Here is a 27,832-nt window from a genome sequence, read left to right as displayed (position 1 = left end):
CCATTGCGGCTGGCTCGGTTTCAGCCTCAATCTGGTACAACTGAGAATGAGTCTGAGTTGTTGTGCCCAGTAAGAGCGTTGGAGGCATACATTGCAGCCACCGCCAATCTGAGACGCTCGGACCAGCTTTTCCTATGCTATGGGGGTCCAAGGTTAGGCTGTCCTCTTTCTAAACAGCGTCTGTCCCATTGGATTGTGAGTGTCATCTGCCACGCCTACGCTGCAGGTCACTGCTCCCTGCCAGTCGGTGTGAGAGCACATTCCACCAGGAGCGTCACCGCTTCCTGGGCTGCTTTGAGAGGGGTTCCGCTGGAAGCTATATGTGCTGCTGCTTCATGGGCTTCCCCAACCACCTTCACCAGGTTCTACAGTGTCAATGTGGCTGCCCCTCATCCCCTGGGTCAGGTCCTTTTACAAGGTTCTGCTGGGCCTCCTCTGTGAGGTATGTGCTCAGGATTCCTTGTGACATCGTTGGCATTAGTCATTCAGTGCTTTCAGCACCGCCCTCTGGCGGTCAGTAGGGATGAAATAGAACGAAAGTTACGTATGTAACTACGGTTCTATGAATCCCGGATGACCGCCAGAGCTTCTCTGTCACTCAGAATACTTGCTTTTGCGAGAAGATTCTGTAGGAGCAGAGCAAAGGATGACACCAGGCTATATAGCTTCTGAGTGGTCATCCGGTGTCACAGGTGTGACTCTGTTGGTATAATTACTCGAACTGCGCATGCCCGAAGGGAACATTCAGTGCTTTCAGCACCGCCCTCTGGCGGTCATCCGGGATTCATAGAACCGTAGTTACATACGTAACTTTCGTTTTACCATGTCTGTCATTGAATGCACAATATTAGAACAACAACGCGCTGATGTAAACGTTTGATCGGGGGCCTCTGGGTACCTTGTTTTTATTGTTTCATTTTAAACAGCTTCACCTAAGCACCAACTATTTATGTTCCCTTAATTATGGGGAGAAAATTAGTCATTTTGCCTGGGTTTGTAAACTTCTGAGCACAACTTTAACTTGAGGAATGGCCAAACTGAACCCCTCTCTGTCCAATAGTGGGACGGCAGCACACCAGCCCCGCTGCTACCACCAGTACGGCCGCAATGGCTCAGGAAGGTACGTCTGCTTGAATCGAGTGTCCTACGGGGGGCACGTTCCACTCTGTTTTCGGGCTGTTGGCATGTGGCTCGTGCTGCTTGAACCTCTCTCCTCCCCTTGCCTCCACCTGCCGCCTACACACTGATGCACCACTTTAAAAAATGGTCATCACTGCACAGAGGCGGAACTTGCACACAAGCTCATAGATGGAAAGTGTAGCTGAATCTCGGTTTTTGACCTTTTGGCCTGGTTGCTGCGCTCTTAATGCTCTAATGAGCACGCCTCCCTCCCAGGTCAGACTGTTTGATTTCCTGCACAGAATGTAGCAGTCTTTTACCTGAACCCCCAGCATGACTCTCTGACCTCCTTTCAGCTGCCGCCGATCAAAGCTGTCTTAGTGCAGCGCTGCATTTGCATAAGGGATGCTGCTGCTCTTTTTTCTCTGCAGTGTAACACAGTAAAGCCTTTATATTTCAAACATGAATAATAATCTGAGCAGTTTTGCCTCCTTTGTGAACTGATGCCTGCCTGCTCGCTGCCACCTTCCCTCAGCATGGCCCTGGCTCTAACAGCCAGCCAAGCATGTTTCCAAGTGATTTCAGTTTGATATCCTGCATGGAAAACTGGATGAACAGAATGCAAATTTTCCCTCGCTAACTATTTTTCTTGTTGTCTCTGCTCTTCTGCCTGCTCTCTTGTTTTTGTTTAACTGACTAAATCAAAAGCAGCGTTGCAGAGTTATTGAGCTTTAAACAAAGCGCTTCTGTCATCGCCGGAGAGTCCTGGCAGGAAGCTGTGATTTAGGAATCCCTGAGTGATGCTAAAGAAAAGGAAATGACCTAACAGGAGTAGAACCGCAACAAGTGATGCATAATTATGCAGTGGAAAGTAAATTTTTATTTTTAGACTTAAAAAAAAAAAAAAAATAAGAAATGATAAACATTTGGCATGCTTTTTGTACAGAAGAGGATTAGAACCATTGAAGGGGAAAAAAGTACTGGGAAAAAGTAAGATTCCATATTTATCATATGACATATGGCAGTTGGAAACTGGTTTATATGGAAGGTAAATTATATTATTGCAAAAATATATTGTCAATAAAACCAAATTAGGATATTAAGCGCCCATGTAGGTCCTTTGACAAAACTGGCATTTGCCATTTTTCAACTGGAATATACCAGTTTCCAACTCACAAATGCTTATTACCAACTGGCATATGCTAGCTGGTAATCTTTCTAACTGGCATAAGCCGGTTCCTATGTGGCATAAACCAGTTTTCAACTGGCATAAGCCGGTTCTTATGTGGCATAAACCAGTTTTCAACTGGCATAAGCCAGGTACCTAACTGGCATAAACCAGCTTTCAACTGGCTTAAAGGAATAGTACACCCAAAACATCATTAGCCTTCATTTTCTACTCACCCCCATGCTGAACAACACTCTGGAGTACTTTTTTGATATCTCAAATGCATCTGGAGATCTGGGAGGCTTCTTGCTGTCTGCTGACATTCAAATAATGGAGGTCTATGGTGCCCGAGACAGAAAGGTCCATAAAAGTCCACAAAAAACGTGTCAATATTCCTCCATACTGCTCGTCCAATGTATTTCAAGTGTCCTGAGTGGGTAGCATCCAGAATTTACTCGAAACGTAGTCATTTAGAATGTTTTTAGAGCATAAACAGTAGTGTATAGGATTTCCTGAAAGCGCGCACATGCGCGTTCACGACGCTACGGAAGCCAGCAGACCAAACCAGCGCATTCAGCTCGGCAAAGAACTCATGCTCTTCCTCAACACTGAAGTCCTCAGACATTTTTCTTTCGTTGTTTCTTTCTTTGCACAGGTAAACAGCACATTTCTTCTTCTACGCTTGCATTATTGGCAGAGCAGACGCTGAATGCGCACTATCATCTGGTTTGGTCTGCCGGCTTCCGTAGGCTCGTGAACGCGCATGTGCGCGCTTTCAGGAAATCCTATACACTACTGTTTATGCTCTAAAAACATTCTAAATGACTTCGTTTCGAGTAAATTCTGGATGCTACCCACTCAGGACACTTGGAATACATTGGACGAGCAGTATGGAGGAATATTGACACGTTTTTTGTAGACTTTTATGGACCTTTCTGCCTCGGGCGCTGGGCACCTCCATTATTTGAATGTCAGCAGACAGCAAGAAGCCTCCCAGATCTCCAGATGCATTTGAGATATCAAAAAAGTACTCCAGAGTGTTGTTCAGCATGGGGGTGAGTAGAAAATGAAGGCTAATCATGTTTTGGGTGTACTATTCCTTTAAGCTGGTTCCTAACTGGCTTAAACTAGTTTCGACTGGCATAAGCCGGTTCCCAACTGGCATATACCATTTTTTTTAAACTGGCATCCCACATACCATGTTTGGTTCTTGCTATCACTCCAGAATTCTGACTCCTTTTCTCAGAACTTTACACTGCATGAAAAGTGGGATTTTCGTCAATATACGGCACTGTAGATTGTCGTGGAACTTCAGGTTAGCGGCAGTTTACGGCAATTTGCAGGCTTCGTCGAAAACTCCCGTAAATTGTCAGAAATTGACGTGGAATTTCTTAGGCAGTGTTCCCCCCATGCCTCCCCCCCATGGAATTCTAGGGGAGGCTTTAACATGTAAATGAACATGCTGTGAGCTATACAAATGCAAACCAGGGTTGCAGGGGGGGTTTTACCCCAAGTGACATCTTTCTGAGGAAGAAAATCTCTGATACAAAGCGATCAGGCTTAGTATAGCCTCTCACATTTTAGCTTGAATTGATTTATTTAATTAAAGTTTAGAGACCAAAACAGATCTTTAGCTGACAGAGCAATACATTTAGAGCAGTAATTATTTTAAAAAAAAATTGCATTTAAGATAAAAAATAAAATATTGTCTGTCAATATGCTCAATTCACAATTACTTAAGTGGAAAAGTTTCAAGAAATGAGTCTGAGATGATTCACTTTATAACATGGCGCATTATCCTGTTGGAAGTAGCCATCAGAAGATTGGTACACTGTGGTCATAAGGTCTGGCCAGGTCAAGATCCGCAATTGCAATTGCACCAAACAGGAAAAAGAACATCGACAAATTCCGGTTCGTCAAATTAAAATATAGCAGCAACAGATTGGTGACTAGAAATTATAGCACAATTCTTATAAATATCAAAAAAAAAAAAAAAAAACACCGTTTATTTAAATGATTGGATCCAAACTATTTGTTATTCACCAACCAGGAAGCAGATTTCTCATCTCCATTAAAATATTTATTTTATACCGAGGGACTTAAAGTTTAATCAAATCCAGTTAAAAGAAACTTCTTATTACAGGAATGAAAAGAGATGCTAAGTTGTAGAGAACAAGTTCATAAAAAAAAAAAAAGCAGTTTTGATTTATCCTTATCTCTGTTAAAAAAATCTACAAAAATATATATATATATTTGGGCAGAAACTGAACATATGCTGGATGATGGTGGGATTTTTTTAATATGTCATATTAAATTAAGCGCTCACAGGGTTCATACAGGAATGAGGGACTCTAATTTAATGCTATTTTAATGCTATTAGAAATGATTTTAATGCCATCAACAAGAACCATGTACACAAGTTATTAGTGTACATGAAATATGAAGGAGCTGCAAGCACAGTTCCATGACTCCTGTATGTATGTAAACACACACACACACACATATATACGTATATATATTCTCTAGCTTTTTCTCCGCCTCGAGCTTCCTTTCCGAACATACGGCTTTATAAACAGTTCCACGCAAATTAATAGCGATATAATATCTGACGAAATTGTTTTTAGAAGCATTTTTATTAAAGAATCATAAATGCAACGATAAACATATTTAATTAATTTTAGTGCCAATTAAGGCCTTGATTAAAAAAAGAATTATGAATTGTAATTATTTTTAATGATCCGCGGAAACCCTGGTTCATCTGGCGCATGCCCTCTACGATCTCCAAGGAACTCAGAGAGGAGGGGAGGGGACCACAGCGGCGGCTGTAGGCTTTGCTTTGTGCAGGCGGTCTGGAGCGCAGCGGGGCGGAGCGGAGCGCAGACGGAGTATGTGGGTTTTCGGGGTAAAACTCTTCTTGGACGCGATGGCGACTCTGCATCGAACAAGACGAACTCAAAGAAGAGATGCTAGCGGTAAATATATGTTCGATTACTGCCTGCTAAGCTAAAAGCGGCCTAGCCTGAGCTATGGCTAATAGCAGCCTAGCTATTAGCCTATCTAGCCTAGCCTTGCAAGAACAAGCTTTATTAAAGTGCATTTTTTGTGATTTACAGGAAGCAGTACGCCGTCTTAACAACTCGGAGACTAATTGCAGGCGCTATGAACCGGAGCAAGGGTAAGATTTAAAGAATATGCTTTCATTCTGCTGTAAAAGGTAATGGATACCGATCATAGCTTTACATTTTGTTTTCACAGACCTCCTTTTTGCTCTGAGCCATATCAGCAAGTCCAGATTTGCACGATGTTGATAAAGACGACATTGTGTGTAAGTGACTTGTTTTAATGTTTTCTCCTTCCTTGTTACTGTGACTTGCGTTTGATTTTTTATTTATACCGCTCTCATTTAATTGTTTTCCAGCTGCCTGTAAGAAGTATTTTCAGACGGTACGCAGGAGCTTCAGATATACGCTGCCAGCCAACACGCTGCGTGCGGAGGCTATCTGCTCGGAGTCGGGCCAGAAGAAAGAGGGTAAGACTTTATTTGGTGACTATTTTTCAGGTGCATTAATAGATGTGTTGTGTCCATACGCAGTGCGCTGATTCATTGTTTTTTTTTTCCAGCTGCTGAAAGCGAGGCAGAGTGTGCTAGCAGATGAGGAAGTGGAACTCTGGAAGTCCGCCGTCGTCAGCGGTGTCTCTGGATGGATTGTACGGTCGCCACCATTTCGTAGGCCGGATCCCTCTGAACTCTGTGTTAAGCTGTAGTCCCGGTTAGAAGCGATGCCGAAGTACAGAGCCACGCACAGTAGGCGTCTGCACATCGGACCTGCCTCGGAGGGAATGCTGCCCGTTACCTCCAACCCCGAGGAAGCAAACGGACCGTTCACGGACTTTTAATTTTTAGAAACGCATGTGTTTGGATACGCGTTGTATATAGTTGTGTGTGTTTTAATAAAGCTCTTTCTTTGCATAAACAGCTTCCTGGCAAATGTTCATTTCCTGTATAAATTCATTCATGTCCTTGATGGTAGCATAATAATTGTGTAGTAGTGTAGGATAACATAAATACACACCATATGAATGAATAAATATATGAATGAATAAATAAATATATATATATATATGAATAAATATATATATGTAAATATATATATATGCCAACCAATCACGAGCGACTTTACTTGTTTAAAAAGAAGCGGTTCCGTCCAATACTCAGTAAGAAAATTAAAGCCTGGCGTGGCCATGTGTGGTTTTGCTGCCAATCACGAGCGATTTCATTTGTTTGAGAATAGTGGTTTCAGCCAATACTGAGTAGGTTATTCAAGCCAGACCTGGCCAGCCGCGCGGGTTTGCTGCATTCATATGCTAATTAGGGCTATTAGTACAGCTGATCGCTCTCCACATACGTCACGGTACGTTTCCGACAATTTGTGGCACGACAAACGCGGACAAGCACGGGTTGCAAATTGTCGGAAACTGACGAAAATCAGGCAGATCGGCGGGAGTTTACGGGGGTTTACGGGGACGAAAATCTCACTTTTCATGCAGTGTTAACTTAAATCTTAGGATTCTGGGCATTTCTTCCAGAATTCAGATTTTTTTCCAGAATTCTACCATTTAATCATATGACATTTCTTAATTTTTATTTTTTACAGAGTTGTAATGTTAGTCTCACAAATTCATATTCTGAATTCCTTGAAAATTTCAGATTTCTGAAAAAAAATAATTATTTATTAAAGTCAAAGTTCTTATATTAACATCTTTATAATTACTCGCATGCAGACTGAAATTGTGGTATATTAACTTCACGCTTGTCAAGTAAGTTGGAGATCATGTATGAAAATTAATTTAAAGTTTTAACCAAAGTTTCATATATAAAAAAAAAAAACCTTACTACTGTATGATGCTGCTACCACCAAGTTTCCTCCTGGTTTTGATCGTTCAGGGTGTGATAAGTTAAAATTTTCCTTTCCATGTTTTCTGTGCCAACTACATTTTTGTTTTAGCAGAGGACTTTTTTTTTTTTCCTTGCCAGATTCCCCAAAATGTATTGTTAATCTTTGGATCTCTTCCAGAGATCAATTTCAGGTTGACAGCAGACGTTGGCTCCAAAACTCGTAGTATTGCTTCTTTATCAAACCATAATATTAAAAAGTTTAATTTTCTATCTATAAGAAAAAATCTTTCCTTACACTTAATAATTATGCACTGCGTTGTGTTGTGCTGTCACTCAGTAAAAGGCATTGAAATTAGCGGTTTAACTTAACTTTTACTTTTCTACCTTAAGAAAAGAATAAATATGGTTAACAATAGAAGTGTATGAATCTACCTCATGCTTGTTGTAATCCCTGACATTTTTCCACTTTTACATTTAATGGCAGATAAAAGAAAAATGTTAGATAAAGCAGGATTGAGTGCTGATCCCAAAAAAGCTAACATTGTTGCTATTTGGTAGATTTGACTCATTAGAATAAAGAAACCCAAAGAAAAAAAATGTTAACCTGGTAATAAAGTTAAGGATGATTCCGTATTAAAATAGTTTATCTGCTAAGTTTATTTTTGTGTGTGGAGGAAACACTGAACTAATCATCAATCTGGATTTTTATTTCTTTAGAATGAATTCCAAAAAAGTAAAAAAAAAAAAAACAATCCACTGGTCTTTGTTTCTAAGTTTGAAGACATTTCACTTCCCATCCAGGAAGCTTTTTCAGTTCAAAATTTAGAATGAAGAATTCTGAGAAATGAAACTCAAAAATCCTCTGAAAACGGTCCAATTGTATCCATGTTCATGTAGTTTCAGAATAATCCTACACAGTCATTTTCAGTTTAGAAGAGGCCTGTTTGTCAGATTAAAAATGCTTTTTATTAAGGCAACATTTTTGTATTAGAATGTGATTTTAAACTGGCCTTGTGTTTTTTTTGGTCTCCAATTAATTAGCTGTAATGGAAAATCATCATGGCTAACAGGAATAAAGTAGAACATCAGTCGAAGGGTAATTTTTCTATGTAAATGTTTCACTAATTGAACAGAGTTACTGAGATTAATTAAATGTACAGTAATTCTAATTCATTGAATATATGATATATATGATATATTTAATAAGTTAGAGCAAAAAAATAAATGCTGAATCATGTTACATTAAAAAAAATTCATGATTTTTTTTTAATGTAACTTTAAATATTGCATTTATTGATAAACTTGTTAGTTAAAACCTCCTTCAGCATGTTAATTAGCACGTTTTATCGATTCTAATAAACCTTAGAACATGTTTGAAATGTCTGAAGCTGAGCATCAGGCTTAAGAACAAAAAACAGGTTTATAACAGGATGCTTCCATCATTGGCCCTGATGAGTTTTCCACGCTCCTTTGTTGAATATTTGAGCTCACTCACTGGTTCTGAGTCAGGGACACATTCATGTTGAAATTAAAGGCGCTTCAGAGACTTGGTTCCTCTGCAGCGTTTAGGATGAGGACTTTGAAGTGGATGCTGCATGCCATGCTGCATGAGCCAACCACTTGAATGAAAATGATCTCAGGAAGCTTTTGAACTTGAAGTGAAAGCCTGACTCTTCATCCCTGCAGTTGTCTTTGTTTTCAGTTAAGATTTTAAGATATTAAACGCGTCAATGTTCTCTTGACTTCTTCTTTGCTCTCCTTTTCTATTTTCAAATGGAAGGTAAGGGTGGCTCACTGGGAGGGGATGAACATGGATATTGTTTTTTTATTGTTTATTTGTGGACTGTTAAACATTTTATTTAGCTCCATGTTGGTATGGTTGTCAAATATCTTAAAGAGCTATCAGCACATCTGCTTAAGTTTGATTTTTTTTTTTCCCTGAACTGAAATAACTTGAGTCAAAATAGGGTTAAAATGTGCGTATCTACCTGTTTTTCATGTTGACATTTTATTTAATTTTTTCAAATTGACTTAAAGTGGTCACTGCTGTTTCAATTTCAAACATGTGATTAAAAAAATTGAAACTACAATTACTTAAAAAGGAAAAACCCTGCTAGAAATCTCTGTCTTTATCTAAATAAATGCCTTTGTCTACATTTTTTCTTTCTGTAATCTAGAAAGACCTTTATTTTTATAAGATAGTGAAACTGATCAGATCAAAACAATCTTACCCTTTTGTTTGCTTAAAAGGTAAAAATAAAAAAGAGTTATGATTACAAAAATAAACACATATGGAAAAGTCTTATTTAAAAAATTGATTAAAAAGGTGCTATTTTATCTAACTATAATTTTTTTTACCAATATTTTAACTGAGTAAAAAAGGACTGCTGTATTTTAATTGAAAAATTACATAGAAATAAACTTTGAGACTGATCCTGTCTCCTGTAGCAAAACAAGTATGTTAATATAAAAAAAATACACTAAGAATAAATAAAATTGTTCATAAAGTAAAAAAATAAATAAAACAATTTAAAAGTAATTTAATTTCAAAGTAAATGAAATATAGCACTTCAACCGTTCATTAATCTATTTTGTTTCCGTCATTTTCTGCTGCGCCATCTATATGAAATGACCATTCCTAATTAGTCTGATGGTCCTTTGTGGTACAGCAGTTATGCTTTTTCATATAATTATCTTCCTTACTGCGTTCCTGCTGCAGGAAGGATGAACATGAAGTGAACCTTTTTGTTTCCTGTCTATAGTTTGTCCTTATAGTGTCATTTTGTCTTGCACTGCTCACCCTGTTCTTACCACTTTTGTCTTACTTTCTTCCAGCATGCAAAACCTTACTAAACAAAAAGACGGATGGTGTGAAGGTAAGTTTTGCCCTGATGAGTCTTATTTGTGATTGAAAAAATATCTGTGATATTAGCTTATGAAATGATTTTTTTGTATTTTTTATTATTTTATTTATTTATAATTGATAAGTTTTTGTGACTAAAGATATAGGATGGAACCAGAACATTTCTACTCTACAGAAAACGCCTCTCTCCTTTTGACTGAGAGAAAGCGTCAGTGCATGCGGTGAAGCGCCATGAATAAAACTGCCATTACATCCAGCAGCTCCAGCCTCTCCCCTTGCAGACCTCCACATATGTTACAGCTCTTTTATTGACTCCCTGTGTTTCTTTCAGCTTATTCATTTTTCCTCCTACAGCTTCGGTATTTCCTTGTCTCATCTTTGCACCTGTGCAGCTGTTTTTGTTGTTCCCTCTTTCTCTGAGATGACCTTGGCAGCTTCACTTTTTGTACTGCTTCTGATGCTTTCCTTGTTTCCCGATGACTCCTTCTTTTTTTCCCTCCTCCTTTCCATTGCTGTCTGTCAGAAAAGGAAGTCCAGCTCAAGTGTTTGTTTGATGGTGAGATCGCCTCTGTTGTTGTTTTTTTTCTTCTTCTTTTTTTCGTCTCTTCGTTATAGTTCTTCTCCTGTCTGGTTTTCCTGCTTGCTCTTTATTTCTTTCCTTTTGGGAAAATGAGCTTCCAGTATCTCTTTTTATTTTGTCTACTCTTTTCCCGTTGGATTTCCAAAATCCAACATTTGTATGAACCGCTCCCTTCCACCAAATGTGTCCCATGATATCATTTTAGCTGCAGACAAACAGCACATGCCCAGATTGCTCCTTTGATTCTGCTACTGAAACTTTTGACCAAATCCAAAAGCATCACAGATGTGAACTTTTTTCCCTTCTGCAAACTTTCTACTCCTTTGCAACCATGTTTCCTTGTTCCAGTTATTACATTCCCATTGTTTCATCATTGCATTTTATGTCTAAGGATTCCTTCAGTCCTGTGAAAACAGCTGTCTTGAGCCGCTCCATATAATAATTAAAAAATGTTCTAGTTATGCACATTTGATTAATATGTCTTTTTCTGAGGTCTGTTAGGTTAGGGGGTATTTTCGATAAAGGCCTTCAGTGCTTTTTACTCAAACAATGCCGCACACCAAAATTTTCAGTTTATTATAGCAAACCTATTCTTACCAAAATGGAGGAACAAAGTATTTAAAGGCAGCTTGAATGTTATGGGCAGTTGTTGAAGGATTTCTAGGCCAGTTTAAGCCTCAAGGCAAGGAAGGTAAAATTGAAAAATTGCTAAAATTTCTATAGTTTAAAGCAGTGGTGCTACACTAGCCAGAATTTGCAGTATGAACTCAGCTGCAAGGATAACAACAACGTTTTTAACATCTTTTCTAGCGTCGTTCTAATTCCTGTTTTTCTCTTTTAATCGCCCCTGCCCCTATAGGCTACCTTAGTCAGTTCATAGGAGAGGGATTGGGTTCGTATTCTTTGTGCCTGGGTGTGACGCGCTTTTCTCCACCTCGTTCCTTTGTTGAGTCTCTTCCACTGTTGACGCATTAGTGTGAGAACACAGGTGACTGCTTTTGAAAATAGATCGAAAAACAGCCGCCACAAATGCACTTAACTCATCATAGATGCTTCTCAAAAGTAAGATGATAAAACTTTCTTCCAGTGAAACAAAAAGAGCAAATTTGAAGCCTGGTCAGCGTCTGAATAAGACGAGGGAATATTGGAGGTGCTTTCAACAAGAAGGAAGCTCTTATCTGAACTGGGATCTGTTTGCTTAAAAAGTATGACACTGTGACAGTATCTGTTTTAAATCAGGTGAAAAATGTGTTTTTATGCTCAGAGCAGATCTTCAGATCAGGTGCAGAGTGATTTACAGCAGACGGCGTGTGCAAACCTTTTTTTTTTGTGTGTGTCTCATTGCAGATTATAAAATCTGATGGCCAAACTGTATACACTTGTGGGTTGAGACAACTAAAATGGAAAATTTCTTTGCAAATTCACTTTGGATTCTGGACACAGAAAGTAAAAGCTAGTTCTCGTGATGGAGAAAATAGTGGCTCAGTATTTAACTACAGCCTAATAAAATTGTGCTATTTCATGGGGTGTATGGTTGGCTAAAGCTACCTACCCAACCCATGCGTAATCTGGAATGATTTAAGGAGGCTGATACACTTTTCCCTTCTAAAAGAAAGGGTTGCCCTTTTGCAAAACACATAGTTTAAAGGCCTGAACACACCAGTTGTACACAAATTTTTAATCTCCCATCCAGTTTTTTTTCCATCCATTTTTTTTTTGCATATAGAGAAGCTACAACTAGGCAGGGTGAGCAGCTTTTTTTTCCCCCACTTCTGTCTCTGTGCTATACACAAATTAAAACAATTCCCCACATTTGACTTGGACAGATTCGGAAAAGTTATAAAAAATAAATAACAAAGCCCCACTTAACGAGTCTGTGCAGCATCTCAAAGCAGAACAGATGGAGAATGTTAATATATTAAAAAAAGATAATTAGATCTGCGTCTAAAGAAAAAAAAATATTAATCAATTTTGATAAACTGTGCTTTCTTTGCCTCGATGGTTTTTTGCGAGGCTCAAAGAGGCTAACTACTTTATCCATTTTCTGTCCTCCTGACCTATCATTGGTAAAGAATTCTATTTTAATGTTTCGTTCATTTTGCAAGAGTCTGTCCAGCTTACTATTAAACGTGTTGTGCAACTCCAAAACTGTCTCTTTCCCCATGCGATTAACAGATTTTATTTAGTATTTTCCCCCCGAAGCTGATTGGTTTTCCTTTGTAACCGCATCTCTCTCCATGTCAGACCCATGAAATTTAAACTGAATTGCTTCATAGTCAGACTAAAATCGACCTGGGGTCTATCTCAGTCAGAGCTATGCAAGCCCCCTGCAGAAAATCAGTGTCCGGTGTGATCATCCCCATTGGCTTTCAATGAGCGCTAAACACCACAACCTTGTCCGACACAATTTTCTGTAGGATCGGACCCAAAACCGGATTCGGTTTGTTCTTAAGTGGCGCGCCGGATAAAAACGATTCTACATTTTGTAAAATTTTTATGCATCATTATTACATATCACTACTAATTGTTATTTTAGCATAGCTGGTAAAAAACAAAACAAAAAAAATGCAAAATATTCTTTCTCATAAAAAATGTATCAGATAATGTTTGTTTTTTCTTTTGCATGTTTGTAAAAAGATTTACCAAAAAATGTTCCTCTGTTAATAAAGGTCGCACCATCTTACTGTACTAAACATCAACACACATCACTTCCACCACTTTAAAGGCCTTCACTGCATGCACAGACCTGAACAGGCCCATTTATAGAAGTTTTCTCTGACTGGTAGCTATTTCTTACTGTCAGATGAGTTTAACCTGTATGAGTATTTAGAGTTTTGTTTAGTTGGTGTCTTTATTCTGTCACAGTAAACCAGAATAGACTTTTTTTTATGTTAACTTTGTGGAGGCAACATAAAAATGTTAGTTTGTAAATACCTGTTCTGACTAATTCTTCTACATTTTTTTTTCTTTTTTTTTAAATATGTTTTCTATTTTGTAGGTTGCATTAAATAAAGTCTATACATACTAATGGAGGATTCTAGTCTGCAAAAATTTTGATTATTAAAGGAAATCACATTCTGGACTTTGGCTGCTAATATAATACATATCAGCAGGGGGAAAAATGTATGGTGCATCTAATAACTCCTCTCCACCGTAATAGTTTATGGAATATGTAGCTCTGCCAAGTTATAGCTCTGCTCCTGTGACTCCTGTTTGAAGCTTACCGCTTTAGTGCAAGTCAATCTGTGTTGTGTTTCTCTGACCCAGTCACAGGGAAACAACAGTAAAAACAGTGTAGTAAGCAGCAGCAGCAGCACCAAAGACAGCAGCATGTCATCTTCCACACCAATGGTACCGCATCGGTTTATTTTCACTCACTTTTAGTTTTTTTATGGCCTCATCTTATGTTTTCCTTCTTTTAAATGTTTAGTTTCTCCTTATCATCCTTATTATCTGTCTCGTTCCTCCCCTGCATTCTCTCTGCCTCTTTCCCAAAAACAACCTGTGGTGTTGGTGGAGATTTGGACAGCTTTAAAACTTAAACATCTGCTCTGTGACTCGGAGTGTCTCCCTTGGCTCATGTTTTACCCAAACCTCTTGCAATCACACACAAACTCTGTGCACATCAAGCATAGGCAGACAAATTATTTTTATTTGAACTTTCAGCAGCAGATACTTTGGTTAATTTCTGTTGAGCTTCAGCAAGGTGACTATATTGTATATCTAAATGTTCAAACTGAGTTTTTTTTTACTAAATTTGGGTTCAGAATAACAGCAAAGTGATGCATTTTTACACAAAAACATATTCTGTGGAGGACTTCTGGGTACAACAGGAGCTTGAGAAGTCGAGTAATGAATTGTAACTGCAGGGGGATGCAGCCCCGGTGACCCACTTAAGGTCAGCTTGGCCTGAAGGTCCTCAGTGTTGCAACACGTTGATGGGAAGCCTTTAGTAAAGAAGCAGGACCGTGGAATGAGTTAAAGGTTAAGGTCATGACAAGGAGATGATCAATCACCTGGATCTGAGCCAGTCATCAAAACCAGTGGAAGCAAAATCATGCTCAGCAATTATAAGAGAAGTTTGATGTTGCACCAAAAAATGCTTTTTCTGTTGATTGTTTAGAATGAGAGAAATGTTATTTTACTGGGCTCAGTTATATGGGTTTTTGGGTGAATCATTGTGGCCTTAAAGCTAATATATCCGTTTACTGATAAATTAAAAGAAGAATTAAAGATTTCCAAAACTGATATTTTAAGACAAGTGTCTTAGTTAGAAATTATCATTATTAACCGTAGACCATAGTTTTAATTTGTGTTTTTAAGAGGATATAGACACTTGGAATAACTCGACAAGCTAACAAGATGTTTACAGTTTGAGTGTTTTTTTTTTTCTTTTCTTTTTTTTTTTGGAGGACAATCAGAGCTTGAACGTTCTAAAATTTCAAAAAGATAAAACCGATCCTGTTTTCTGGAACACATTTAGCCTTCCTGTTGTCCTATCAAAGTCTCACTCTCTGCTGACTGAATTTCAACAATTAAAAAATTGTATGCAGTTTAAAAAAATCTCAATACATATCTAACATGTTTGGACCCCCCCCCCCCCCCCCCCCCCCCCCCCCTTCAGTACCATAAATTAAGGCAACAGTGCCTGAATTAATTTAATTCCACATATCCTGCAGGGGCTGCATCCTCCAAGGTTAATTGCAGCTCTAAAATCGGTGTGCAGCTACACTAGAATACTGTGGGTTCTGTCTTTCTTGATGTGTGGAGCTCTTGAACGTCTTTGTGCTGAATGTTCCGGTGGCAGGCTCCAGGCTGAGAAAGAGGGGTTGTTACACAAACAGGGTTGACACCAACTACAAAAAACCAATATGCAGATTTTGGATGGATGCTTGCTGAAAATTTAAGTACCAAGTACCAATCTTTTGGAAGACTGGTGCAAAATAGTATAATACATGCTTCTTGTAAATGACTTGGCTCCTCTATTAAATAGAGACGTTATCCAGCTTTAACCTAAAACTAGCCGTAAAGAAAGAATGTAACTACAGAGAAAATAAAGAGTTTGTACTACACCAATCTGAATGTGCCTGTTCCAACTTTGATATTGACAGAAGTGTTTATGATTAATAAGCTTCTGATGAGACTTTCAGGTTAAATGCACACGTCATGAAATCTGCTAATTCAAATCCAACAGAACCCTCCTCCTCAGTCATGACCTCAGTTGGTGAATATGTATACTTTTGTATGCGTCTGATTTTGTGTGTTTTATACTAAAATCATCCCGTTGACCATGAAGGGGGAATAAACTGAGCGCTTTAATGATATACTGCAAACAGTCTCTCAACCTCTGTGCTGTAGCTGTTGTGCCTTACTGTTTTTGCACATGGGATTGTTTGGTGTGTCTCTGTCATCGTGGAATATGATGGTATTCCTTGGCATCATTCATTCCCTCCCTGCATGGTAAAGTGTCTCCATCCTCCCACCAGGAAGCCCAGACAACAGTTGTACACAACCCAACAGACGGCACCAAGGTAAGCCGCTCCTTCTCCAACCTGAAGCCACCGGCCTGAATTAACAATCAGAACACAGATTGCTGATAAAAATGCACAAAAATTAAAAGTCCTAGATTTGACTCTGTTTTATAAAGTGTTCCCTCTTTCTTAAGATTGATTTAGAATATTTAAATCTTTATTTAATTAGTATAATCTCCCTAGTTAAAGTAAGCCTTCGGTAGTTAGAAGTAGTATCTGACTGGCAATTAGAGGTTAAATTGGAGAGCAGGGCTGATTTAAGAATACATTTTTAATATTATTAGTCTAATATTTGCATATCTCATGACTTTATTGTGCTTTGTTGTTAACCTGTGAGTCCTGGTTGCTTTGCCCCTTTTTCTTTTATAATTCTTGCAGTTTTTGGGGGTTTGACCCTGACTTTCTTATATCAAACATAGGAGAAACTTTTATAGCTTGACTTTATAAAAAGCAAAAAAGTATCAAGAAGCTCCCACTCTTTGTAACCTTTACCATGACTATTTAAATTTATAACCTACCTAAATTATTCTAACATTTACTGTAAATATCTGAAATGAAGTCACCCATTAGCAGGGCTACATTCACAGTATTGACCTATTAACTGGGATTATCCCTAAAGTCCAACTGTTTATGGAATACTTCACACAATAAAATCATGTTTAATTCTTTATAAATCAGCACCATAGTTTGATAAATATGAGATTTAAAAAAATGCTGAGGTTCTCCAACTCAATATAATAATAATAAAAAAATCCTCATAGATGCTGCTTTACTTACTTTTAATGACACTTTCACCTTTGCTTGCATAGAAAACTTCCACAGATTTTCTTTAACTGCACCAAATGCCCAGTGAAAATATTCCTGTCAGATTTTATGAAGAGAAAATTTCTTTCAGATTAGTTCACAAGCTTGTAAGTCTTTTTTTCCTACTGACACTATTCTTAGACCTTCACCCGACATGTGAAACTAACATGCAGCCAGACATTTATTTCAACATTTTAATTTGTGATTGAAAGGAATTAGAACGGTGCGTGCAGCTCTGAGCATGTCCCCTCACCTCGCCGTTGTTTTTGCTGGTTTGTGCTCCTGGGAGGGAGACATCCACCCCTCCATCTGTCCATCAGGTTGACTGTGTCCTTATAGGCAGTGTGTCCAGAGCTGTCAATCATGTCTCAGTCAAATAACTCAGGATCAAAGAAACACTTTGCTTTTTCTCTTTCCTCCCACTCTCCTCGTCCCTTTTGTCCCCATCTCTTTCTGTGTGAACCCTTTGTGTTTGACAGGGCTCCACAGAGAGCTGTAATAACGCAGAAGAGGAGGAGATGAAAGGTAGGAAAGGTACTTGTCCAACTTTCACATTCTATGCATGCTTCTTTTACTTCACTTTATAGCCTTTTCAGATCAGAGGGATAGAAAAATGACAATTTGTTCCCTGCCTTTGTATTGAGGTAATGCATGACTGCAGGGTTGGTGTTTTAAGAAAACTGTCAACTCTTATTTCACAACAAAGAGCTTATGTGAGGGCTGGGAGTCTTGCAGGTTGGGGGGGCGGGGGGCTTTGTAGTATGATGAGCATCACAGGAAAGATAAGTGTTGCATGTAAGTGGTTTCCTTTTGTCTGCTCAAAGTGAAATAAAAAACATGACGCCGAACAGATCAGTTCTACCCTGATTTCTGTAAATGTTTTGGAACAAAAATAAAAACATGCATTTAGTTTTTGTGCCACTAAAGGTCAAAGGTTTCCTCCTTTCCTAAACATGTTTGGCTGTTCATATTTATGTGTTTTAGTGTCTTTCTTTATAGATAAATTATTAAAAGGCTCACTTTTAAAATAATAACTTCTAAAAATATTTGTTTTTTTTCCACACGTTTCACAGCTAGTTGAGTAGATCAATTATTGTTTTTTTTCTAAAAGATAATGTTACTAAGCTTAGTATGTTGACGCATGACTCCGGAGTTTACTATTGTTTTTTAATGTGCTTTTTTTTTAAAAGTTGAAGTGTGAAGAATGTATAACTTTATGGGATGTTAACCAAAAAGACTTAAAAATGACCTTCTGTCTCTAGTCTTTGGCTGCTTCAAACTGTTTTTCCTCTTGGATTCAGCTCCTGTTTCATTTCTAAATAAAATCCCTGCTGCATGATGCTGCCTCTACTGTGTCTGACAGTGGAAATTATACATCCTGGATGGGTCATTAAGAGAAAAAAATATCTTGCTCCAACACGTTTGCTGTGACCCCTATATAGCTTGTGGTAAAGTGGAAACCAAACTTCCCTTTATATGACATCTCTAACGCTAAACTCATCCTGCTGTCAGTTTAGGTGGAAAGTCATGGTTTACTGGGATTGAAGTTTTACTGTTTCCATTTTCAGATGATTCAACCTTATAAGACGTTAAGAGCTTCAGATCTTGTTTTTTAATCCTTTATAGGTCCCCACAAAGTGCTCCCTGACCCATTGCATCTGTTCCATGGCCTTAATTGTGCTTTTTTCACCAATACGTCCCCAAAAATGTAGTTTTTGCAGAAAAAATTAATTTAAATGATAAATTTTGCAACTGCTGACAGCAAGTTGTGTGACTAGACACTTTTAAGGAGGAACAGGGTTATAAGGTGTTGAAAAGAATGTGTGGCACACTTCTGATTTTGATAAGTGTATAGTTTTACTGAAACGCCAAAACTATAATCTACTTTGTGTAAGTTGGTGTAAGTAGAATCTAAATGAAATACCTTGAACTATAATTTTGATTCACGTCTCTAATAGGTTTGATCTTTTTTGAAAAACCAATCCTGATCATTGTAGCTCCTGCCCTGTTTCCCCGTCGCCACACAGCTGTTTAGAATAAATGACTCGTTGCTGCTGATCTACAGAACTAGAGATGTGAAGGAGTTAATTCAGTTCTTGGAAGCAGGGAATCGGCATCATTGGAGGCCACTGTGAGTAGGGACCGAAGCCGAGTCGAGTGGGACTAACCTGAAAGCTGATTGTATTTTCTAACCTCTGTTTTCATCAGTTTCTGTTCCAAAGGTCAGGATGAAGCCGGTTAAGCATGATGCTGTTGGCTGGTTTGCAGTGTTGCTGGGATTTTGCTGTTTGTTTCCTATTATGTCATCTCGAAATGACCTGCTAAGATATTTATGTCCTCCAGCCTTGTTTGTCGTCTGCAGGCTCGCTGTCAGTACGCATCTGTGTTTGTTTTTGTTTATCTCAGGATGGGGGGGGGGTAAACAAAAAAAAAGCATTGGCTGCTGTTCAGACTGCTGGTGCAGAGAGTTCAGCAGCAGGGCAGTGCAGCTCTGCTGAGGAACAGGCCTAGATTTGATCACCTCTATGCCCTTCTGTAGGTTACTGTCAGCTTCCTTTAACTACCAGCAGCAATCCTTCAACCTCACTTCTACCCTGAAACCAATGTAGAAAATGCACTTATTAGGAGGAGGTAAATAAATATGTTCTTTCTTCCCTCCTTTATCCACCCTGTCCTGTGTCGCCATCTGCTGGCATGCTGACATGGCTGCAGTTATCTGCTGCTCTCTAAATCTTAACGTCCATCTCTAAATGTCCTGTGTGCTTCACTGACTGATTTATCATGCAAAGATTAGAGGCTCTGCATATCTTCAACTTTATCTGGACCGACTGCATGTGATATGCAGCTGGTTCCCCACAGGAAGGCAGAAGCAGCTTCACTGACGCTGCAGCTCAGACTGGTTCGGCTCTGGGCTCCGATCAGTCGAACCCAGCACGCGACTTCCAGCTGCAGGCGAGTTAGTGACGGGGCCTGTGTGCTGTGGTTTGTTGGAGCTTTACTTGCCCCTTGCAAAGCCTTTTTTTTGTCGAGTCCAGACATTCTGCACTTGTTTTAGTAGTTTCTCTCTGGTCTTAGACCTGCATCTAATTACCAAAAACTATTCTTTTTATGCTTTTCTTGTGTAATGTTTGAGCTCTAATTTCTCAAGTGCGCACCTATGTGGGTATTTTCTATCTCATTTACCTCATTTCTGGTATCTGAGTGCACTTTCTTAAACAGAGAGACAGAAGGTGTTTTTGTGTTGGATTTGATGCACCCAGGGTGGGGAAGCTGGTGCCCTCATCAGTGGAGTTTTTCCTAATGCCGCGTGCTGAGGTGGAGCATGTGGTGTGGGGTGTGCATGTTTGACCTCCAGATGGGTTCTGACCCTCTATAATGTTTCCGGTTTCCTGCTCCCCCCCTCCTTCCTGTTTTCAGCTCGGAAGCAAGAGATAATAAAGATGACTGAGCAGCTGATTGAAGCCATCGACAATGGGGATTTCGATGCCTACACGCAAGTTTTATTGATTATCATCTCTAGAATAAATTCAGGTTTATAATGTTGTTTTGGCAGTTCTTGGTTCCTCTGGGTTTATTTGCTTATTTTCCTTCCTTCAGGAGAATCTGTGATCCTGGACTGACTTCTTTTGAGCCTGAGGCTCTTGGAAACCTGGTGGAAGGCATGGACTTTCACAAATTCTACTTTGAAAATCGTAAGTTCCTCCTTTTGAAGTTTGTACTCTGTGCTATTGGCTTCACTTTACTGTAGCCTGATATTTTATCCACAAAGAGTTGTCTGCTTTTTTCTGGGGATGTAGAGACTGATAGAAATAATGATACAATTGTGCTGCTGGTAATAGAGGAAGAAGAACGTCTCAGTGGGGAATCAGTACTTTCATCCCAGTCCGTGTGAGATGTGCATCCCCAAAGTCGGTCCTCAGGGGCCGCTGTCCTGCAGGTTTTAGAGGTTTCTCTGCTTCAGCACAGCTGATTCTGATGAATACAGTTCAGCAAAAGCCTGTTAATCAACTATCAATGTAAATCAGCTGTGCTGGAGCAGGGAAACCTCTAAAATCTGCAGGACAACGGCCCTCGAGCAGCGTCTTTGGAGATGCCTGAGAGAATTAGATCTTTGTTTTTCTTTATATAAAAAATTGTTTTCTGTTGTTAAAATAGTAAAAATAACCAACATGAATATTTTACCTTTCTTTTAGTTTTACTCTTTTCTTTTTTAAATGAAGGAAGAATTAAATGGTTTAAGAGAAACCCATATATATTAGTTATTTATATCCAAAATATTGTTTTATTCCAATTGTCTAAATCCCCTATGGGGAAAAAAAAATATTGTTAAATATATTGATATTATTAAATGTTTTTCACAATACAGAACACAGCAGGGGGGTGTTAAAGCAACATTTTTATCCTAAAGCTGCAGTCATGTTGTGCTCAGTTAAGGAAGCACTGATCAGAGAACTAGTAAAGAGTCCCATGGCTTAGAAAGTTTTCATGTTATCCGTTGTTTTGATTTTTCAAAAGAAAGAAATGTTTAAATGTTATTTTTTTTATAGAAATATGAGGAATATATAAATATATGTTGTATTAACATTAAGACTTTTTTTAATGCACCATATTTGCAGAAGAATGATTCTCCTGTATGTGGCTTATAAAACATCTGTTTTCTATGAAAAAAGGAGTTTCCTTCCATGGGAACGTTAAAGTGTTTGTTCCTAGTTATCTTAATAATAAATCTGGGATAGAAAGCTTTAAGATGTAAACACAAAGCTTCCATTACAGTTTCTCTTCTTATCTAACTGCCATGTTGAATCTATCAGTTTATTTATTCCCTTAAGTAAGAGTTTTGTTCCTTTGTGGTCACATAGTTCTGAGTAAAAACAGCAAACCGGTGCACACCACCATCCTCAACCCCCACGTGCACCTGATCGGCGAAGATGCCGCCTGCATCGCCTACATCCGTCTGACGCAGTACATCGACGGCCAAGGCCGACCGCGCTCCTGCCAGTCGGAAGAGACCCGTGTGTGGCATCGGCGTGATGCCAAGTGGCTCAACGTTCACTTCCACTGTTCAGGAGCACCGGCGGCACCGCTGCAGTGAACGAAAATCCAGGCCCAGGTGAGGCTGTATCCAGAGGTGATAATATGAAGCAGACAGCATTAAAGTAGCTAATTCTGCATTTCTAGATCTGGTTTTATATATCACATTTGACTGCAGTAAAGATATTCCATTTATCAAGGTATTCATTCAAAGATTGTGGGGGTTTTTTTCAACCATTGTTATTGTTGATAAGAGCTAGATCCGAATACCTCAAGTTGTAGCTTCTAGCTCATTTTATAGCTAGGAAAAGAGCTCTGGGTAGCCTTAAACCCTACGGCCATCATTACGCAGCAGACAGACAGATGAATGACTAGTAAAATTGGGACTACAGCCTTCGCTTAAGTGTCCATACACCTTTGATGTTTTTTGGATCAAGCCAAGCATCACCCAGAGTCTGGAGTTCTTTTCGTAACCACAATAGTGTTCCTACTGTTGACCGCCACAGTGAACTAATGAGAAAAGCTTTAATTAATTACATACGTTTGCATTTGATAGGAATTTTCTGTTGAATATAGGGCTGAAACAATTAATCGGATTAATCGTGATAAATCGATTAGTGAAATAATAAAGTAATTTGGTAATCGATTAATGGTTAACTTGGGCATCGAGACTTTAAAACATACCTTTAGCTGACAGAGCAACCTGCCTAGAGCAGTAATTATACTACAACTGTAAAAAAAATTTGATAAAAATTTTGCATTGAAGATGAAAAAAATCCAGAGCTCCTCATGTAGAAAAGAATTAGTTTCACCTGGTTTAATTTTGTAAAAAATATTCTTTAAGGAACCTTTGGCTATGAGATTATTACTACAGAGTGCATGTTTTGTTTTTTGATTTTAACAAATGTCTAAATATTAGTAGAGGGAGTTGAGTTTGTTTAAAGTTGATTAGCTTTTTTGACCCTTAGACCCCGTTATTGTTCAGTTTGAAATCATCTAGCTGCATTAAGATGAATGTTTTCCGTTTTTGTCCGCAGGTTTGCCTAAACTCTGAAGCTACTTTACCCTCCGAGGTCGGAGTGGAGCCTGGATCCTGACTGGGTCAAGGCTGCTCGGAAAACTCAAAAGTGGGGAAAATATTACGATCTATGAAAAGGAAACCCCTCCCCCTGAAAAAAAACAAAACAAACAAACACCTGAACACACACAGAAAAAAAAAATGTTTCAAAAGCCTGAGTAAATGACTGACCAACACCAATCCAGTCCATCCATTAGTAGATGATGATAGGGGCCCCAGCTGGTGGGGCCCTGCCTTGCAGAGGGTGCACGCTTCTAATGGCTACAAAAGGGGGATGCTATCCTGCTCTCACACAGCCTTTTTCTCCCAGTCTCAGATTTATCTGAGTGTAAGAAATATTAACACTTATAATTACCTAAAAAAAATTCCTGGGCTGTGATATTTGGTATAATGTGATCACTTTTGCTTGAGCAGAGAAGAAAGTTGTTTACTTTAATGCAAGTATTGTTTGTGTTTTACTTAACTGGTTTATCAATGTGCTCGTAAGGTTCATGGGAATAAGTGACTAGTATGTGCTTAATGCCAGGAGTCAGTGTTTAAACATGATGTTACTGAAGGGATCCTTAGTTTGAGCATTTTTGGAGCATGTGTTGAGAACTTGATGTTGTATCCTGATTGATTTTCTTTTTCTTTTTTTAAGCATTTTGCATTCATTTTTTAATAAAATGGGATTTTATTTAATAGAAGTGTCTATAAAGAGATATTTATATAGAGGAAAATAGGGGGAATAATGTGCTTTCTGGATGTAGGAGGGATACAGTGCAGTTTTTTTGTTTTGTTTTTTTAGGTCCGTAGATGTAAATACAAAGATATCACTAGACAACATGCATGCACAAACACAGTCGCATTCCTCTGCTCTCTTAAGTCGAGTTCAAGGCCAGCTCATCCTGAAGTTGCAGAAGAATCTGTTTGGTATGCGGTGTTTTGATCCAAACACAAGGTGGTGCTGTCAGTGAAATTTTGAAGCTCCTTAAAATGTCCAACCATGAACTATAATTTAGCACAAAGGCGCTGCTGGTTTCAGTTTGCATATTTTGAGGTGAAGCATGATTTCTCCAACTATCCACCGGCTTGGACTGTTTTTTGCACACTTAAAGACTTGTTGCTGTTGCGTTTGCTCCGCTGAAGGAGCAAACCTTTCTGCAACTTCAGGTTAGGCTTGCCAAATCCCCACCGTCTCACTCTACCTCTGCCCTCCTCCTTCCATCAATGACTTCCATGGAAGCAGTCTGATTGTTGTGATGGAGAACCTCTCCCGCACGCGTCTCTTGTTTTGGTGGTGTTCTTACTGTATATTGTCCACCTTGGCTTTCTGTACTTCAATGTGAAGTCCTGGTAATGTAAAAAATAAAAAGTTTTGTCAACAGTCTGCAGCTGAGGGATTCGATGGAAAGAGGGCTACTATCAGGACCTCCGCCGACACCAGTCAGTTGGATTTGGTCCTTTTTATCCGTCTCTGTTCTAAATGTTGTAGTCTTAGATGTTTTGATGTTTGCATTTTAATGTTTTTAAGCTTAGAAAAACAAATGTTTTCAACAGGACAGAAAACATTAGCAGAAGAATGCTGAAGTTGTTAAATGGACTCTTCCAATCGGAAAATGACAGAAGCACACCAGATCAAATGTTCTCTCTTTGGAAAAGGAAAAAAACGCACATATGTGTCGGTGTTTGTCGTCTCCAAGCGTTGTGTGAATCTGTACCAGCACATGAGCAGAGGCTTTGTCGGGTGTCCTTCCTGCACCAGCCTGGTAATTTGTGCGCTATAGCAGTTGAACGAACATGTTTTTTTTTAAGAAACAGTGAGCCTCGTCTTATTGTAGAAACTGCCTGTGCTTCTGTCCGGTCGACGTATCCCAGATGCCATGGAAACTGTCTTCACTCTTTGCAGCACGGCGCTTTGTAAATCAGAATCTGTGTGACTTTTCTTTTTAATGCTTCTGAGTATCTTGTATGTGCTGTGGGCACCAGCCTGGTTGTGTGTTGATGCCACCAAATATTTTTTTTTCTTTTTATTATTATGAGGGTGAATTCCCAGACTCTTGTGGGAATGTTATGATGGGGGAAAAAAGGACTTTGCAGTACATTTAAGATGTTAGTTTCAGAGCAAAGGGGTGTTCTACGAAGCAATAACCAATGGATTCAAAACTGACCTTATTTGAACCCTAACCTGCACAGCTTAAGGTCATGTTTGAATGGAAAACTCCAATTAAGAGCTACGTATTTTCTAATACTGTCCCACAAAGCAGAAACGGGTATCAAATTATAAATATTGGTTAAACAAAAGGAAACAGTTACATTTCAGTTTGACCTGCCCTGAAAACTTTCATGCTGCTAAAGGTAAATATTTGTAGAGTTAGCACCATAGTGGCAGTAAATTAAATCGGGTCTAATATCAAAGACAGTTAGTGTAATTTTAACTGATACATTTAAAGCTAAGAAAAGAAACCATAATCAATAAAAATATTTTTTCAGCTCATTATGGTTGTGCTGAACTTCATCTGCAGTTCCCATCCCAACCTCTTCAGCTATAGGTCAGTATCTTCCCCAGAAACAAAACCTAAAAGTATGCATTTAATTTGTGTTTAACATGCATTGTTTTTTTTTGCTTTAAAGGCGGATATCTTTCCAATTCTGTTGTGGTTTGATGCACACAATGACATTTCACAATGCCAGATATTAAGGAATATGATTTATTTTTATTTTTATGGCCGAGTAGTGGTAGCATTAGATCTGAAACACTAACATGATGTCAAACACAATGTCCACCCGGAAAGAAAGTGTGATAAGAAATAATGTGATCAGGGAATATCAGCTGATTCGTTTATAGAGATAAAACGAATACTAACAAACAAAAGCCACAGCTAAATGTCTTTTCTTATCCAGTAAAATAAAAATGCCCACAACTGAGATGGTCTGCCTGTTAACTCCCCGTTTCACATAGATGTACTACAAACATTATGTAATTATCCATCTACCTATTTATTGGGCTCATTTTTAATAATTTTGCAGCCTTTGAAAATAGGTAAGACTTAGTTTTTAGCTCTAAAATATATTTTTCATTTTAATATCAGTGCTGCTTGCACCACTATAAGGACATAGAAGACTTCCATTTTAGGGAAACATTTCTATGGAAGAATGACCCAAAAATGTAATGGAATTACACAGAATGTGCAAATGTTGTATAAAAGCCACGTCACACCAATTTTCTGTCTGTAAAACCTGTTTCATAGGACACCCCCTTTGAACCTGCAGTAGGTGAGAAACCATTTGTCAAAGTATTTAGAACAAAGTCTTATTTTGAGTTCAATAGAAATACAAACTCATCAACTCTCTTCTTCGGATACTGCAGAGATTTTTTTGCACACTTGTCTTTTACAGTTTTTTTTTTTTGGCCATAAATCTGATTTTAATTTCTCGTCAATTGTTACTTTAACCAGTCATTTGCCATAATTCAAGCTCATGCTCCTCTTTATCTACAGGAAGCAATTCTCTCCATTTAGTTTCCCACATGGTCGTAAAATAATGATATAAATAAAATAAATAAGAGCACAAAAATAGACTTTAAAGCTTGATTTTTATGGTGTCCTGTGAGGTTTATAAGAGTTTGACCACCTAGCTCAAGAACTGATTAGATAGAAATGTTTAGTTCATATGAATCAGTGTCATACACAGATGGTAAAATACACCAATTAACAGTCTGAATGTTTAATATAAAAACATCCAGACCTTTAAAAGATTCTATTCTTTAAATCTTAATCTCTGCATAAGCAAACACACCCAAAAGTTTCCACCATCCACGCTGAGACTTAAAGCCAAATGAAAAATAAATACAAAAAATAAACTCACCCTGAAAACCCTAATGGCAACATTCAAACTAAATAAATACTTTGACAAATGTTGAATATGATTATTTTGAAAACTGTAAAGTAAAATGGAATAAATGCTACAAATATATCGGGTGGGGAAAAAAATCTGAACACTATATATGCAGTTTTACGAAAGGAAGAAATATGCATGTATGTCTACTTTCTGGTAATTTTTCACTGTTGACTTGATAAAGACGTTGAAATTTGTTATCTGCATCCTCCAAGTTATAAAATGGAGATATAAAGAATAGTGTTATTTCACATACAAATGTGTTAAAGATTAGCTGAAGCCTTAGCCTGATTGTGCTCCTTTTAAAGTAAATAATGTTGCATTGTGACTTCATAAAAAGAAGGGGCTACATGTGTCTAAACTGAAATGGATGCTGGATTTTTGCATGATGATACAAATAAAAATGCTGATAAAAGAAAAATGGGTTTTGTTTTGATGACTAGAAAAGGTATACGCAACCAAAGTTGGTGTGTTGTCAGACTTCCCAGCATGCAAGTCTTCTTAGCAAGAAAAATAACTCCAGAAGATTTTTGGAGCCATTTGAGACGCATTCATTGTTCGTTGAATTAAACAGTTTGATAAACATGTCCTGATTCTTAATTGTTGAACAATATATTTGTTGGGTCAAAGCATTACAGTGGAGAGAATAAAAAAAAAAATGGATACAGTGATCAGTTTTGCTTATGATGAACAGTTTAGCAACATTATTCCTCCAACAGAAACTTACCTTTTTGGTGTAAAGGAGAAAAACATATAAACCTTCTCTTTTAGGTCAGTTGTAACTAATTCACTGTTCAGTTTAGTTAAGGTTCAAAATTACATCCTTTTGGTGTGTGAGGAAAAAAATAACAGCTGATAAATGTGTAGATCTCTATGAAATGCGTA

General features: G+C 38.3%; 1 protein-coding gene across 21 annotated transcripts in view; it reads left to right on the top strand.

Moving 5' to 3' along the window:
- camk2g2 (calcium/calmodulin-dependent protein kinase (CaM kinase) II gamma 2) overlaps positions 1 to 24,403 on the top strand; it is a 101,027-nt gene extending 76,624 nt beyond the window's left edge. Inside the window, exons 13-21 of one of the 21 annotated variants that reach the window (XM_038295748.1) lie at positions 1,061 to 1,120; positions 10,020 to 10,060; positions 13,895 to 13,978; positions 16,114 to 16,158; positions 17,442 to 17,487; positions 20,380 to 20,455; positions 20,560 to 20,654; positions 21,822 to 22,072; positions 23,031 to 24,403. In XM_038295748.1, coding sequence (XP_038151676.1) covers positions 1,061 to 1,120; positions 10,020 to 10,060; positions 13,895 to 13,978; positions 16,114 to 16,158; positions 17,442 to 17,487; positions 20,380 to 20,455; positions 20,560 to 20,654; positions 21,822 to 22,054 — 680 coding nt within the window. In that variant the 3' untranslated portion in view covers positions 22,055 to 22,072; positions 23,031 to 24,403. Of the gene's footprint in view, positions 1 to 1,060; positions 1,121 to 10,019; positions 10,061 to 10,570; positions 10,604 to 13,894; positions 13,979 to 16,113; positions 16,159 to 17,441; positions 17,497 to 19,019; positions 19,094 to 20,379; positions 20,456 to 20,559; positions 20,655 to 21,821; positions 22,073 to 23,030 lie in introns of those variants that run through there. The other 20 variants (XM_038295747.1, XM_038295755.1, XM_038295750.1 and 17 more) reach the window with 20 other exon arrangements.
- The last annotated feature ends 3,429 nt before the right edge of the window (positions 24,404 to 27,832 follow it).

The sequence above is a fragment of the Cyprinodon tularosa genome, unplaced genomic scaffold, assembly GCF_016077235.1.
Source record: "Cyprinodon tularosa strain WSP-4 unplaced genomic scaffold, ASM1607723v1 ctg359, whole genome shotgun sequence".
NCBI lineage: Eukaryota > Metazoa > Chordata > Actinopteri > Cyprinodontiformes > Cyprinodontidae > Cyprinodon > Cyprinodon tularosa.
The sequence above is the reverse complement of the archived record's forward strand: the minus strand, read 5'-3'. Positions and strand labels throughout refer to the sequence as shown.